Here is a 17,179-nt window from a genome sequence, read left to right on the forward strand (position 1 = left end):
GGTTGGTGCGGGTGTCCCAGAGGTGTTCTCTGAAATGTTCCACAAGTAGGCGGCCTGTCTCCCCAATGTAGAGGAGGCCACATCGGGTGCAGCGGATGCAGTAAATGATGTGTGTGGAGGTGCAGGTGAATTTGTGACGGAAATCGAAGGATCCCTTGGGGCCTTGGAGGGAAGTAAGGGGGGAGGTGTGGGCGTAAGTTTTGCATTTTTTGCAGTTGCAGGGGAAGGTGCCGGGAGTGGAGGTTGGGTTCGAGGGGGTGTGGACCTGACGAGGGAGTGGTCTTTCCGGAACGCTGATAGGGGAGGGGAGGGGAGGGAAATATATCATTTACTATAAACCGACCGACTCCCACAGCTACCTAGATTACACCTCCTCCCACCCTACCCCCTGTTAAAACGCCATTCCATTCTCCCAATTCCTCGCATCTGCTCCCAGGAGGACCAATTCCAACTCCCACAGCTACCTAGATTACACCTCCTCCCACCCTACCCCCTGTTAAAACGCCATTCCATTCTCCCAATTCCTTCGCCTCTGCCGCATCTGCTCCCAGGAGGACCAATTCCAATACCAAACAACCCAGATGGCCGCCTTCTTCAAAGACCGCAATTTCCCCTCAGACGTGGTTGACGATGCTCTCCACCGCATCTCCTCCACTTTCCGCTCCTCCGTCTTGAACCCCGCCCCTCCAATCGCCACCAGGACAGAACCTCACTGGTCCTCATCTACCACTCCACCAACCTCCAGATACATCGTATCATCCTTCGTCATTTCCGCCACCTCCAAACAGACCCCACCACCAGGGATATATTTCCCTCCCCTCCCCTATCAGCGTTCCGGAAAGACCACTCCTTCCGCGACTCTGTAACATGACAGGATATTACAATACTATTGGTTCATGGTCATCAATACTGATCATAGCTTATGAAGGATATGTACTATTTATTGAATTCAATTGACAAATTCTGATGGTGGGGTTTGACTTCAGCCCGGAGCAATGGTTATATTGCTGGATGAATCTCACAAATCAAAATGGTTTGAACCTGGTAGTGCTCATAATATAGCGCTGGGTTTGTTGTGGCCACCCCGTATCTTCTGAGAATCTTAACAGATGTGTTCTGCATAAGATTGGAGTTTTTTAATGGCTCTCCATCACTTGATTATTCATTGGATTTGGGTGGAGTGGAGTTCACCACCTTCAGCATCTGAGAATGTTCTTCAAGGAAGATGCCAACTGGAATTGTGTTTTTTTTTTTTGCAAAAAAAAAAGGCTTTTATTCTAGTTCAAATCATCAAGAAAATTGAGCCTTAGTCCCATAATATTTGACAAAGTGACAGCTGCCATCTGGTTTTGTCTGGACTAAAATAGCTGATGTACAATACTGAGTCAACAGCTCCCCTGAAAGAAATACTTGAACATTTGCAGGTACATTTTATATCATCAAGAGCAGTGGCTGAATCTATGTGTTGATCTATAATTGGAAAATGACTTGAGTTCTAGGTGTGAAAATGAAGCTCATTGCTTATATATGGAATCCTGCAGTTGCATCTTTTGAGAAGACAATCTTCAGTTTTCACTCGATGTTTGAGGTGGACAAAACATCCATCGGTTCAAGAGCTGAGGCTGAAACCATCTCTGTTCGAATATTAAAGTTGGTGGTGCCTTCATGCACTGCGTATGGGGAGCTTGTATGTGAGTACAGAATTTGAACCAGTTAAAGAAGACTTTTGACCCAAAAGGTCTATCCTGTGTTAAAGCTCCATGTGACCTTTATCTCACTATTTTGCCATTAAATCAACAGTAAAATCAAAAGAAGTAATTTGCATGCTAGGAGGTAAAATTCCATTTAAGTGAAGTTGCAAGGAAAGAACATGCTGCACAACAGCACAAAAAAGCATAACAGCAAATGCATTTCATTAATTGTGGATGATCCTTCAGATTTGATACAATTTTTGTACCTTGCATAATCGACATCTCTAATTGCGCAAATGTGATCAGTCCGGCACCAGTCATCACAATCACCCAAGTCGTAACTAACTGAATTGTATTCGTAATATTTCTGCAAATAATCTTTGTCCTGGCTCAATTTATCCAGCACAGCTTGCATGGATCCAGCTGTTCCATCGTGTACTTGGAAGGCTTCTGTTAAACGGTATTCTTCTTCCCAAAGTGGAGCCTGGGTATTGGCCAAAGTTAAATTCAAATAATAGGTCACCATATCCTAAGATGGGAAAAAGCAGAGAAACAAGTTGTCTGTAAATTTTGAGTGTGGAAAAATATGTTCCATTTGTAGCACGGATACGCTACAGCTGCTGTAATGTGTCAATGCAAAATGTGCTGTGTTCAGTGAAGCTGCAGATTTCCATTCCCTTTTCTGTGCCTACTTGAGACAGCCACTGTAAGGTTAAAATTACTTCAATCATGCTGAAGAAAGAGACGTACTGTTGAAGCTTGCCATTTTGCACTCATTGGGACAACGGTAAGCATACCAAATTTCAAATAAGGCGACATTTTGTAATGTGTGGAAATTTGGGTGTTAACAGCTTGGCAGTTCATATTGATTTATGTAACTGGTTTTTGGGGAGGTGATGGTCTAGTGGTATTGTCATTGGATTAGTAACCCAGACATCCAGTAAGCTTACAGAGTCATGCAGCATGGGGACAGACCCTTCGGTCCAACCAGTCCATAATCCCAAACTAAGCTAGCCCCCATCTGCCTGTTCTTAGCCTGTATCTCCAATCATTTCTTATTCATGTACTTACCCAAATATCTTGTAATTGTACCTGCATCCGCCACTTCCTCTGGAAGTTTATTTCACACACAAATGCTCTTTGTAAATAAAATTGCCTCTCATTCATTTTTTAAATCTTTCTCCTCTCAACCTTCAAAAATATGCCCCCTGGTTTTGAAATTCCAACCCCTAGGGGTGAAAATACATCTGCCAATCGTTATCTATGTCCCTCATGATTTTATAAACCTCTATAAGGTCACCCTGCAACCATGTGTGCTCCAGTGAAAAGAGTCCCAGCCTCTCCTTATAACTCAAACCCCTCATTCCTGGCAACACCCTGGTAAATCTCTTCTTAACCCTCACCAGCTTAATAATGTAGTAAGAATATCCTGTTCTGGGAACTCTAGCTTGAATCCTGTCACGGCAAATGATGGAATTTGAATTCAATAAAAAATCTGGGATGAAAAGTCTGATGATGACCAAGAGACCATTCTTGATTATTGGGAAAATCTAGTAAAAACGAAGAAAGATGCTGGAGATCACAGTGGGTCAGCAGTATCCATGAAGAGACATCAAGCTAACATTTAGAATCTAGATGACTCTCTATCAAGAGCTGAAGAAAGTAGTGTCTGGTCTACGTGTGACTTCACAGCCATAGCAACGTGATTGACCATTAACTGGGTGGTTGGGAATGGGCAATAAATGCCAGCCAACAACTCCCCCATCCTAGGAGTGAATTTAAAAAAGTATTACTGTGGAGAAAACACCACAGACTCTCAGAATGCCCAAAGCATGGTGCATTCTCCATGGCTGTGTCTCAACCAATCAGCATCCCAAATTTCCCAGGAGGTTTTAATGTTTCTCTTGTCCCTGAGCGAACGAAACTTGACCAAGTGCCATACATTTTTCATATGTATTTTGAATAAGTTGTACTCATTTATAATGAAGTTCATTATTTTCTTTGGTCGCTGCTCTGGGTTTATGCAATTGTTACTGTGTGAATCAAGCGTTTTTAAATTACCAGGCGATTCCTTCCATCCAAAGACATCCAACAACGTCAGGAAAACATTTGTGGGAATGCTTTGGAAATGTTAATCTCATTTTTATCTGGAAGTTGATTTATTGATGTCTATCTTCTTCCCCTGCCTTTTCTTGTGGTATCCATGATGTGGAGGTGCCAGTGTTGGACTGGGGTGGGCAGAGTCAGAAGTCACACAACACCGGGTTGTGGTCCAACAGGTTTATTTCAAATCACTTCAGCTGATGGAGGAACAGTGCTCCGAATGCTTGTGATTTCAAATAAACCTATTGGACTATAACCTGGTGTCATGTGACTTCTGACCCTTTCTTGTGGAAGGAATAGCAATGTCTGTCATGACAAACACATCCGAACACAATGCTCCTGATCTTACATTCGTAATAATTGTGAAACTAACAATGTTCAACGCTATTATGGAATAAATGGGACTAATTTCCAATTTCTAAAGGAAACAGTAACGGAACAGTGGGCGGCACGGTGGCACAGTGGTTAGCACTGCTGCCTCACAGTGCCAGAGACCCGGGTTCAATTCCCGACTCAGGCGACTGACTGTGTGGAGTTTGCACATTCTCCCCGTGTCTGCGTGGGTTTCCTCCGGGTGCTCCGGTTTCCTCCCACAGTCCAAAGATGTGCAGGTCAGATGAATTGGCCACGCTAAATTGCCCGTAGTGTTAGGTAAGGGGTAAATGTAGGGGTATGGGTGGGTTGCGCTTCGGCGGGTTGGTGTGGACGTGTTGGGCCGAAGGGCCTGTTTCCACACTGTAATGTAATCTATAATCTAATATGTGAAGAAATAATATAGGTCTAGAGGCAGTGCAAGATGGGGGAGAAGAATTAGCACCAATAGTTGCTGTCCAATAAAAAGAGAGGCAGACGTTGTAATATTGAATTGTTGACTTGTTGAATCTGCTAATCGCATTTGCAGCTCAATTAGACATATCCTTTTGTTTTCAGTTGCAATCACCTCTGGTTGTCTGGACTGCACGGTTCCGTTTGCGATCAGTCCACAGCTTAAAGAACATGCTGGAGAGGAAGAATGGGAGACCACCTGACAGGCAGTGCATGGGTCCCCCACGATTATCCTCCTAGTCTGTATTCGGTTCTCAGTACTGACAGTTCATCTGGGGAGTGCAGTCAGAGCCAAGGCTGTGGCTGGTTGAGTTGTGAGCACCTGGCACCTTTCTCAGTGGCCTGTTTTTGACGCCGTCTCCTTGCGATGGCTTCTGTCAGTCTGTGACTCAATGCAGCATTTTTACCAGCACGTGTAGCATCTGGCCCGCAATTCCAGTGGGGGATAGGGTGGGAGTCGAGTCCTTGAATCCAGAGCCATGGAATCAGCTGTCTTAAATTCTCTTATTTTTTTCTTTATTATATTCTGGAACGACTGTCATTCTGAACTTTATTTCTTTATTTTTCTAATTTTTTAGCCCTAAGAATTTGTACTTAATCTGTGCCTAGGTACCTTGTACCTAAGATTGTAAACTTGTCACTGTAGCTGAAAAATGTGTTGCTGGAAAAGCTTATGCCCGAAACGTCGATTCTCCTGCTCCTTGGATGCCTGTGCTTTGCCAGCAACACATTTTTCAGCTCTGATCTCCAGCATCTGCAGTCCTCACTTTCTCCTAACTTTTCACTGTACTCAGGTGGGTACATGTGACAGTAAAGCTAATTCACTTCAAGGTACAAGGAAGACTGGAAAAGACATAGTGACAGATGGTTCAGTCAGGGAACATATACATATTTCTGTGACTGTTATGTGAAACCAAAATGGTAGGTTGCCTCTCTGGGGGCAGGATCCAAGGACGTCACTCAGCAGTTGAGAGGAGGGAGGGTGGGTGGATATCCAGCGGCAACGTCCATGTTGACTCTGACAACATATGTGGAATAATGGATGCAATCCTGCAGGCAGAATTTCAGGAGGTAGGTAGAAGATCAGGAACTGAGAAGGAGTTATCTTTGGTCTACTCCTAGTGAAGTGTAAACAAGCACGGAAATAATGGGATAAGACATGTAAATGTGCGGCTGAAAAGTTGATGATGGAGAGTTTTTGATTTTTGGCACGCTGGGACTGGGTTGGTGGGACCATGCAGATGATTGCCCCGGTCAGAGTCAGGGCTGTGTTCCTTGTGGGGTGTTGTGCTATTTTTCCTGGAAAGGATTTTGAGTAATTTAGCAGGGATGTGGGAACCCACAGGTATCGGAGATATTGTGGTGGTTCAGTGGTTAGAACCAATGCCTCCCAGCACTAGGGACCCCAGGTACGATTCTAGTCCTCAGGTGACTGTGTGGAGATTGCACGTTCTCCCCGTGTCTGCATGGGTTTGCTCCAGTTTCCTTGCGAAGTCTAAGGATGTGCGGGTGGGTGGATTGGCTGCGGGGAATTGCTTGTAGCGTCCAAGGATGTGCAGGCTAGGTGGGTGGGCTAGCCATGGGAAATGCAGCGGTTACAGGGATAGGGTAGCAGGTAGGTCTATGATTAGATTAGATTAGATTCCCCACAGTATGGAAACTGGCCCTTCAGCCCAACCAGTCCACACTGTCCCTCCGAAGAGTAACCCACCCAGATCCATTTCCCTCTGACTAATGCACCTAACACTATGGGCAATTTAGCATGGCCAATTCACCTGACTACACATCTTTGGACTGTGGGAGGAAACCGGAGCATCCGGAGGTAACCCACACAGATACAGGGAGAATGTGCAAACTCTACACAGACAGTCACCTGACGCTGAAATCAAACCTGGGATCCTGGTGCTGTAAGGCAGCAGTGCTAACCACTGAGCCACCTCAATATCTCCAATAATGCTCTTCAGAGGGGAGGTGTAATCTTGATGGGCTGAATGGCCTGCTTTCACACTGCACGGGATTCTATGATTCTAGATGAATTGCAAATACTGGGAGAGGTAATTAGCCTTAGAGGTCTAAATTAGCATCGTTGTGTACATATGTGAATGCATAGATTGTGGTAAATAAGACTGGTTAGTTGCAGGTACAGATTGTCAAGTGAAGATATGATGTGGGCAGGACTGAGTGTTAAATATTCCAGGATACGAGGTGTTCAACAAAGATAGAAAAAGACAAAAGTGGGGAGGGCTGGTGGTGTTAATTAAGGAGTATTGCAGTAATGGAGAAATTGGATGTCCCAGAAGGCTCAAAGATGGAATTATTTGGCTGGGAGTAAGGAGCAGGATGCTTGGTGTATTCTGTAGGTCAGCAACCAGTGGGAAGGATCAGAGGAACAAGTTTGAATAATTGCAGCAGTTAGAGAGTAGTTATGGAGAACTTTAATGATCCGAATTTGACTGGGATGGTGGTAAAGGGCGGAGAGAGGCAAGAATATCCTACTTACCTCCATGTTTTCAGAGACAATTAGGGATGGGCATCAAATGTTGGTGTAGCCAAGAACACCCATTAAAGAGTGAAAACAGAACTAAACTTTTCCTGTTCTTGGCTCAGGGCAGGAGATCAGTGCACAAAGAAAGCCAAGGGCTTACAGGTTACAAGTGCCACCCAATAGTACCAGTGATTGTTCTCAAATTTTCTTTTAGTAGACATTAGCTGCGTGAAAACAGCAACGTTATGCTGAATTTATAGGGAGCTGCCTCTTAATCTGAACCTACCCAGTCACGGTAAAGTTCTTACAGGACAATGATTGTGCCTTGATGCCAACCTAACTTAAAGCACCAGGTCAGGAACAAAGAGCAGGATACCATCTTAGAAGAAATAAAAAGATGCAACTTGGGAACTAGCGATTATGGGGAAGGAATTGTCACAGGGTTCAGCTGATGCACTCATAAAACAGTAGAAGTAGCCACTGTGAATTCTTCTGAACTATTAAAGTTATGGCAGGAGTTGAGAGGAACTCTCCCTCATCTATACATTCCAGGCAGAGGTGAGGAGATCAATTTCCAGATAGCATTGTTTCAACAAACATCAAGATTACATATGCTAAGTCAGCCAGTGTGGTGTGTATGGATTCTTACCAAGATTTGCAGAGTGTGTACATCATATTGAAAGAGGCGAATCCCGGGGTTTTGTGATCCCTTCTGTAAGCCGGCTAATGTGGTTTTCCAAGGGGTTACTGCCGGAGCAATAAACATGGCACTGATGGGAGAACCTGCAATGAAATACTTCTGTCATTTTTTAGTTCGAATGCCAATCATCAACTTCACTCAAAAGCACTTTAGTATGGAGATCGACGGGAGAAAAATAAAGAGGCAATAGAGTCAGAGAGCTGTACAGCATTAAACGGACCCTTCAGTCCAACTGTCCATGCCGACCAGATATCCCAACCTCATCTAGTCCCACTTACCAGCATTTGGCCTATATCCCTTTAAGCCCTTCGTATTCGTATACCCATCCAGATGCCTTTTAAATGTTGTTATTGTACCAGCCTCCACCACATCCTCTGGCAGCTCATTCCATACACACACCACCCTTTGGGTGAAAGAGTTGCCCCTTAAGTCTCTTTTAAATTTTTCTCCTCTCACCTTAAATCTGTGTCCTCTAATTCTGAACTCCCCTACCCTGGGGAAAAGACCTTGTCTATTCACCCTATCCGTGCCCCTCATGATTTTATAAACCTCTATATGGGATGCTCTTGGGTGGGTCAGTGTGGACTTGTTGGACCAACTGGCCTTTTTCCACATTGTAGGGATTGAAGAAACAAAGATGGAGCTTGTTATGTATCGGACCAGACCAGACCCCATCAATATATATTAAGAAGATAGCCTGAACCCTAACGTTTTCTTATTTTAAAGGCAAAGGTAATGTGTTCCAGAAGCAATTTGATTGGTCAATCTACTCAACTTTATACAAAATACTGTAGTTAAAATACAACAAAAGAAAGAAGAACTTAGAATAACAATTCTTTGGAAAACGTAACAGAATAGATTAGATTAGATTACTTACAGTGTGGAAACGATACAGTAACTATTACTAACTAACTTCCAATATAGCAACATCCCATAAACGCACCCCTTGGCAAAAAAGCAAATTACGAAAAATAGATTGGTCTCCCAGGTAACGCAGCAGCAAAGAGAAATCTCAACTTCTAGCTGTAACTGAGAGAGGGGAAAGTTAACTTATACTTCTTCAAGCCTCCAGCATCTTCTGCCCTATTGAGTCGCCAACAACAACTACTTAATGCTAAACCTAAAAACTGAAGAAAAACTAGAAATCCTGGTCTGTGGGAACTGGTGACACCCAGCCAGGCTGCTTCTATTTGTGGGCGGCACGGTGGCACAGTGGTTAGCACTACTGCCTCACAGCGCCGGAGATCCGGGTTCAATTCCCGCCTCAGGCGACTGTGTGGAGTTTACATGTTCTCCCCGTGTCTGTGTGGGTTCGGAAATAAGCCCTTCATCATGGCTAACCCACCTAGCCTGCACATCCTGGACAATTGAGTCCACCCTAACCTGAACATTTTTGGACTGTGGGAAGAAATCCGCAATTTGCCTGCCATTGCCATAGGCCCTTGGCAGATGCCAACTCCCTGGCCGTACACTCATCCCTGGAACATCTGGATACCTACATCAGGCTCCTATTCATTGACTTTAGCTCTGCCTTCAACATCACAATTCCAAAAAATCCATCTCCAAACTCTAAGACCTAGGACTCTGCCCCTCCCCTCTGCAACTGGATCCTCGTCTTCCTGACGCATTATCAGTAAGGATAGGCATCAATACCTCTTCCACAATAATCCCCAACACTGGTGCCCCGCAAGGTTGTGTACTCAGCCCTTTATTATCCTCCTTATACACTCACCACTGTGTGGCCAAATTCAGCTCCAACTCTTAGTTACAAACTTGCTGATGATGCCACGTGAAGGGTCAGATTTAAAAAAATAACAAGACAGAATACAGGAAAGAGATAGGCAGCTTAGTGGCGTGGTGTAAACTTAACAATCTCTCCCTCAATGTCAGAAAAATGAAGGAGCTGGTCATTGACTTCAGGAAGCAGAGTGGAGGACATGCCCCTGTCTGTGTCAATGAGGTTGAGGTGGAGATGGTTGAGAGCTTCATGGTGCTGGGAGTAAATATCACCAACAATCCATCCTGGTCCATCCATGTGAATGCTACAGTCAAGAAAGCACCCCAACACCTCTACTTACTGAGGAAATTCGGCATGCCCACAATGACTCTTACCAATTTTTATAGATGCACAATAGAAAACATCCCATCTGGATGCTTCATGGCTTGGTATGGCACTGCTCTGACCAAGACTGCAAGAAATTACAGAGAGTTGTGAACGCAGCCCAGTTCATTATACAAATCAGCCTCCCATTCACTGACTCCATCCACACTTCTTGCTGCCTTGGGAAAATAGCCAACATAATCAAAGACCCCTCCCATGCCGATTTAAAATCTCTTCCAATGGGCAGAAAATAAAAAATACATTTGATAACACGTGCCAACAGATTTAATTCAGCCTCTCCCCTAACGGACCTCTCATATATTAGACTAGGAGAAAGTGAGGACTGCAGATGCTAGAGATCAGAGTCAGAAAGTGTGGCTCTGGAAACACACAGCAGGTCAGGCAGCATCTGAGAAGAATAAACTCGAAACATCAACTCTCCTGTTCCACGGATGCTGCCTGACCAGCTGTGCGTTTCCAGCCCATCGAGTCCTCACAGACCCTCCAAAGTTCCAATCACATCCCTGTAACTCTGTGTTTCCCATGGCTAGGAGAAAGTCAGGACTGCAGATACTGGAGATCAGAGTTGAAAAGTGTGGCGCTGGAAAAGCACAGGAGGTCAGGCAGCATCCGAGGACTCTCATATATCAGAGTTGATCTTTCTCTGCCCGTTCTCTGTAGCTGTAACACTATATTCTGCATTCTGTTGTTACCCTGATGTACTTGTGTAAGGTATGATTTGTCTGGCTAGCATGCAAAACAATACTTCTCACTGTACCTTGGTACATTTGACAACAATATATCAAATCAAATACTAAACATTCCACGATTTCACAACTCTAAGTTGTCATTCACTCATCAATCTTAGCTGAGAGAGGGCAATATTAAATGCGAGTGTGATGATGGTATAACGTGGATGGGGACTTCACTCTGCATCCTCTGAGCATATTTGAGAGAGCTTGCTGCTGACACTGGGCAATAATAATGGATGTTAATGTTTTGGTCCAGTTGATCTGAAGTCTAGATTTAGGCTGTTGTCAGGAGCAACCATTTAATGCATGTTTTTACTAACTACAAAATGCTTCTTAATGCAAGTAACATAAAATAACATAACAAAATGGCTTCTAGAAGCAAATTAACAATTTTGTTTATAATGGCATCTAACTGATGAAAACTACATTCCTGAACTAATTGAAAGAGATTAGTAAACAATGCCCTGTTCATAGTATGAATTAACTAAGTAAGATATGACATTATTAAAGTATCCTACATTGACCTTGGAAATCAGGTGTCCCGGACATAAAGAAGCGCAAAACAAGTCAGTTCCCAGGAAATATCATTGGTTTAGTTTTATGTCTATTTGTCGTTTTATTACATTTTATTGGATTAATTTTGCAATTAAGGCAGTTCAGTTTGTTAAGAGACCTATAAAAGTTGCTTGTGTTTAAGCTGAAGTACAGCAACTTTTCCAGAGTACACAGAGATGCTTAACCCCTGTGTTGCTGGATAACCCATGCCTGGCGTCGTAATAAATTGTTAAATCTTGCTGAAATCAGACCAAGTGTTTATTTGACCGATTGCAGAAACGAGAGGCCTCTCCTGGGGTCTGGGTCTTCACAGTGACCCTTCCTCAGACCAGTTCTGAGGAAGGGTCACTGGATCCAACACATTAACTCTGACTTCTCTCCACAGATGCTGCTAGACCTGCTGAGCTTTTCCAGCAACTTCTGTCTTTATTCTGATTTACAGGAACCTCAGTTCTTTTGGTTTTAATAAAGATGGATGTGTTCTGCTTCTGTGTATTCACATTGTGTTCTCATTAATAGCACAAAACCATGGCAAAGCGGTATCATGATGTGTACTGGGAAGCCTTGAACTATACAAGAAATCTAACAGCCCCTTTGCAAGGTCTTTAAGTCAGTACTACACTTATAACAGTGAAGTGTTGCATCCTTTACGTGATTTGTGGTTGGTGCTTCAAGATTGAAGCTCAAGAACAGCATGTTCCTTGTCATTGTTAGGCTGATGATTGGACTCTCTAACTTCAAACACTGTTGATCTTACTTTGTGCCCCTCCTGTGCAGTGTAACCTTATGTACCTCGCTCTGTCTAAGACACTATGATCTATCTGAACTTGTTTGCTACAATCTGCTTGTACTGCTCGCAAAACACAGGTTTTCACTGTACTTAGGTACATTCGAAAATAAATGAATCAAATCAAATCAAATCAATGAGGTGAATTGTTGATCCTGAAAGCTAAGTGGGAGAATCACACAGACAGGGCCGTTTTACCTGAGCTCACTTGACACTCCCTGCATAAGATTATACACTTGCCATGTCTCTTTAACTTGATCCATACAATGATTGAATTCAGTAGTAATCAGAACTTAATACGAAGAGAATTGTCCATACTGTACCGTCATTGGAGTAGAAGATTTTAAAACTGTCACGGTGTTGATGTCCAAAAAACTGTCCTGCTATCACTTGGCTGTGTTTTTGGATGATTTCGATATACCTTTTGTTGAATTTTTCCTGGAACCAGTGTGTTCCCCTTTTCTTCTCAAAGAATCCAGGAGGTACATGCCCAATGATGTAAACCTGACAATAGGGTTTCAAATATTAATTCTCATCCGTTCTCAAAGGCTCAGAACATTCCTATAGGTCTCACCTAACTCGCTCCAGTGGCAACCCAAATGCACCAGCCTAGTGTTGCTAACTGTTGATTAATGATTTAATGACAGGACCATCACTCGACATTCCTGACCTATAACCTTTTGCAAACATTTTCACTGGGTAGTGATCGTGAGTTTGTTATGGACCAGACTGAACACCCTCAAGATATATTCAGAAGACAGCCCAGACCCTCGTCCTTTCTTATTTTAAAGATAAGTGCCAGGTGTTGCATTTTGATTGGTCAAACTCCCAGATTTGAAGCAAAACACACTTTATTCATACCCTATGGTTAAAATATAACAAAATAAAGAAGAAATTGGAATAACTTAACTCTATTGAAAAACTTAACAGAATAATAAATTATTTAATGACTAAACAGTAACTGTTCAAATATAGTAACATCTCATAAACACACCCTTGGCAAAGGCAAATTCTGTAACATAGGTTGTCTCACAGGCAATTCTCCAGTCCAGGAGGAAGAACATCAAGAGAAAACTCAGAGAGAGAGTGTAGCAGGGAGGGATGTACTGCAGCTCCCAAACCCAGCTTCAAGATCCAAGCAACTGCTACTGAAAAGACTAAAACTAAAACTCCTGTTTCTCTGGGAACTTACCCCCACCCATTCAGGCTGCTTCTATTGTTCCAACTTTAAAAATAACCCCAAGGCCTCAAGAACTGTTTATGGGCCGTGTGTACACTGATCAGCACCTCTCTCACAACCTTTCCTCATAAAAAAAAGACAAAATATGCCTCTTAAAGTCATGGTATTGTCCCAGTTGGAATGTTGTATTAATCTGTCGACTGTACGGAACTTACACTGTTGTGACACCTACTGTTTAAATGTGTGTTTCTTTTTATTTTAAACAGTGCTGGCTTCTATGTATTACTATGTGGAGAGGGGAGTGAAGAAGGTGTTTGGTATGCTTGCCTTTATTTGTCAGAGCATTGAATACAGGAGTTGGGAGGTCATGTTGCAGTTGCACAGTATGTTGGTTTGGCCATTTTTAGAATATTGCGTTCAATTCTGGTCATAGAGTCCTCCTTGCTATCGGAAGGATATTGTGAAACTTGAAAGGGTTCAGAAAAGATTTACAAAGGAGTTGTTGGGGTTGGATGTTTGAGCTATAGGGAGAGGCTGGGGCTGTTTTCCCTGGAGCATCAGAGGCTGAGGGGTGACCTTATAGAGGTTTACAAAATTATGAGGGGCATGAATAGGGTGAGCAGACAAGTTCTTTTCTCTGGGGTGGGGGAGTCCAGAACTAGAGGTCATAGGTTTAAGGTGAGAGGGGAAAGATATAAAAGGGCCAACTTTTTCACACAGAGGGTGGTGCATGTATGGAATGAGCTGCCAGAGGAAGTGGTGGAGGCTGGTACAATTACAACATTTAAAAGGCATTTGGATGGGTATATGAATAGGAAGGGTTTGGAGGGATATGGGCCGAGTGCTCGCAGGTAGGACATTTATCGAGTCATAGAGTCATAGAAATGTACAGCACAGAAACAGACCCTTCGGTCCAACTCGTCCATGCCGACCAGATATCCTAAACCAGCGTTTAGATCAGAGTGGTGCTGGAAAAGCACAACAGGTCAGGCAGCATCCGAGGAACAGGAAAATCGATGTTTCAGGCAAAAGCCCTTCATCAGGAATAGATGCAGGGAGCCTCCAGGGTGGAGAGAAAAATGGCGGTTGGTGGTTGAGGCTGGGGAGAAGGTAGCAAAGAGTACAATAGGTGGATGGAGGTGGGGATGGAGGTGATAGGTCAGAGAAGAGGGTGGAGCGGATAGGTGGGAAGGGAGATTGGCAGGTAGGACCGGTCATGGGGACAGTGCTGAGCTGGAAGGTTGGAATTGGGGTAAGGTGGGGGGAGGGGAAATGAGGAAACTGGTGAAGTCCACATTGATGCCCTGGGGTTGAAGTGTTCCGAGGCAGAAGATGAGGCGTTCTTCATCTAGGCGTCGGGGGGTGAGGGAGCGGCGATGGAGGAGGGGGAGTTAAACTGTTGATATCCTAGCCCAATCTAGTCCCACCTGCCAGCACCTGGCCCATATCCCTCCAAACCCTTCCTGTTCATATACCCATCCAGATGCCTTTTAAATGCTGTAATTGTACCAGCCTCCACCACTTCCTCTGGCAGCTCATTCCATACACACACCACCCTCTGCGTGAAAAAGTTGCTCCTTAGGTCTCTTTTATATCTTTCCCCTCTCGCCCTAAAGCTATGCCCTCTAGTTCTGGGATTAAAAGGCATCTGGATGGGTACGTGAATAGGAAGGGTTTAGAGGGATATGGCAAATGGGCTTAGATTAGTTTAGGATATCTAGTCAGCAGGGTTGAGTTAGATTGAAAGGGTCTGTTTCTGTGCTGTCCATCTCTATGACTCTAAATCAAAGATCAAACATCATCTCTTACTTTCTCTCCCGCTGTGGAGGCTCTTGAAAGGGTTTCATCAAACCACTGGAGCTGGCCAGCAGGGTCACTGAGATCCACCGTCAGTGCATTCTTGTTGTAGTAGAAGTTTGTGTTCAGGACGATCATTCGCTGTCCTTCCTGATGGAGTAGCTTCTCTGTGTAGAAAGCACCTGCAAGTGAACGCGGCAGGAGGTGAGTGCAATCAGCATGTACGTACGGTGGGAAAAGACCATGCAAGGTTTGGCATGAGGGCAGGCAAGGCTGCAGATGGATAGGTGATAAACACTGGAAGACAGTGGGCAGTAAATTGCTACTTTTTTTTTTCTTTTATTTGTTCTTGGGATTTGAGCGTTGCTGGCATTTGCCCATCCCTAAATTTCCTTCAGCAGGTTTCGTTCACTGCGTAGCCACCTTCCCCAACGGAATTTCAAAAAATGAGAGGAGACCTCATTAAAACCTAAGATTTAGAAATGGCTGTTTCTCGTCAGGTTCTTCTCTCTGGAAGTTGTATTTTGAACTCTGCCATCTCACCTGGACAATGGTGTTATCTATTCATTAACCTATAAAGTTAAAAATCACTCAACACAAGGTTTATAGAACATAGAGCAGTACAGCACAGAACAGGCCCTTCAGCCCACGATGTTGTGCCGACCACTGATCCTCAGCAGTCTCTTAAATGTCCCCAATGACCTCGCTTCCACAACTGCTGCTGGCAACTCATTCCATGTTCTCACAACTCTCTGTGTAAAGAACCCGCCTCTGACATCCCCTCTATACTTTCCTCCAACCAGCTTGAAACTATGACCCCTCGTGTTAGCCATTTCTGCCCTGGGAAATAGTCTCTGGCTATCGACTCTATCTATGCCTCTCATTATCTTGTATACCTCAATTAGGGCCCCTCTCCTCCTCCTTTTCTCCAATGAAAAAAGTCCGAGCTCAGCCTCTCTTCATAAGATAAGCCCTCCAATCCAGGCAGCATCCTGGTAAACCTCCTCTGAACCCTCTCCAAAGCATCCACATATTTCTGATAATAGGGTGACCAGAACTGGACGCAGTATTCCAAGTGTGGTCTAACCAAAGTTTTATAGAACTGCAACAAGATCTCACGACTCTTAAACTCAGTCCCCATGTTAATGAAAGCCAAAACACCATATGCTTTCTTAACAACCCTGTCCACTTGGGTGGCCACTTTAAGGGATCTATGTACCTGCACACCAAGATCCCTCTGTTCCTCCACACTGCCAAGAATCCTATCCTTAATCCTGTACTCAGCTTTCAAATTCGACCTTCCAAAATGCATCACCTCGCATTTATCCAGGTTGAACTCCATCTGCCACCTCTCAGCCCATCTCTGCATCCTGTCAATGTCCCGCTGCAGCCTACAACAGCCCTCTATACTGTCAATAACACCTTCAACCTTTGTGTCGCCTGTAAACTTGCTGACCCATCCTTCAATCCCTTCATCCAAGTCATTAATAAAAATTACAAACAGTAGAGGTCCAAGTGCAGAGCCCTGTGGAACACCACTCACCACAGACTTCCAGGCAGAATATTTTCCTTCTACTACCACTCGCTGTCTTCTGTTGGCCAGCCAATTCTGTATCCAGACAGCTAAGTTTCCCTGTCTCCCATTCCTCCTGACCTTCTGAATGAGCCTACCATGGTGAACCTTATCAAATGCCTTGCTGAAGTCCATATACACCACATCCACAGCTCGACCCTCATCAACTTTTCTAATCACATCCTTAAAGAACTCGATAAGGTTTGTGAGGCATGACCTGCCCATCACAAAGCTGTGTTGACTGCATTTAATCAAGCCATGCTCTTCCAGACGGTCATAAATCCTATCCCTCAGAATCCCTTCTAACACCTTGCAGACGACAGAGGTGAGACTTACTGGTCTGTAATTGCCAGGGATGTCCCTATTTCCTTTCTTGAAGAGAGGAATTACATTTGCCTCTCTCCAGTCCTCAGGTACAACTCCAGTGGAGAGCGAGGATGCAAAGATCTTCGCAAGTGGCAAAGCAATTGTATTTCTCATTTCCCAAAGCAGCCGAGGACAAATCTGGTCCGGGCCTGGCGACTTGTCAATCTTAATGTTTGACAAAATTTTCAGCACATCAGCTTCCTCTATCTCTATCCATTCCAGCATGCACACCTGCTCCTCAAAGGTTTCATTCACTACAAAGTT

At 44.0% G+C, this 17,179-nt stretch overlaps 1 protein-coding gene across 1 annotated transcript in view; it reads right to left on the minus strand.

The window, feature by feature from the left end:
* Positions 1–857: 857 nt before the first annotated feature.
* The window catches only part of LOC122556845 (acid sphingomyelinase-like phosphodiesterase 3b), a 29,211-nt gene continuing 12,889 nt past the window's right edge, over positions 858–17,179 (minus strand). The window contains exons 5-8 of the mRNA XM_043704090.1: positions 14,989–15,158; positions 12,323–12,503; positions 7,754–7,887; positions 858–2,220 (exon numbers count right to left, since the gene is read on the minus strand). Coding sequence (XP_043560025.1) covers positions 1,846–2,220; positions 7,754–7,887; positions 12,323–12,503; positions 14,989–15,158 — 860 coding nt within the window. The 3' untranslated portion in view covers positions 858–1,845. The remainder of the gene's footprint in view (positions 2,221–7,753; positions 7,888–12,322; positions 12,504–14,988; positions 15,159–17,179) is intronic.

Source organism: Chiloscyllium plagiosum, chromosome 14, assembly GCF_004010195.1.
Source record: "Chiloscyllium plagiosum isolate BGI_BamShark_2017 chromosome 14, ASM401019v2, whole genome shotgun sequence".
NCBI lineage: Eukaryota > Metazoa > Chordata > Chondrichthyes > Orectolobiformes > Hemiscylliidae > Chiloscyllium > Chiloscyllium plagiosum.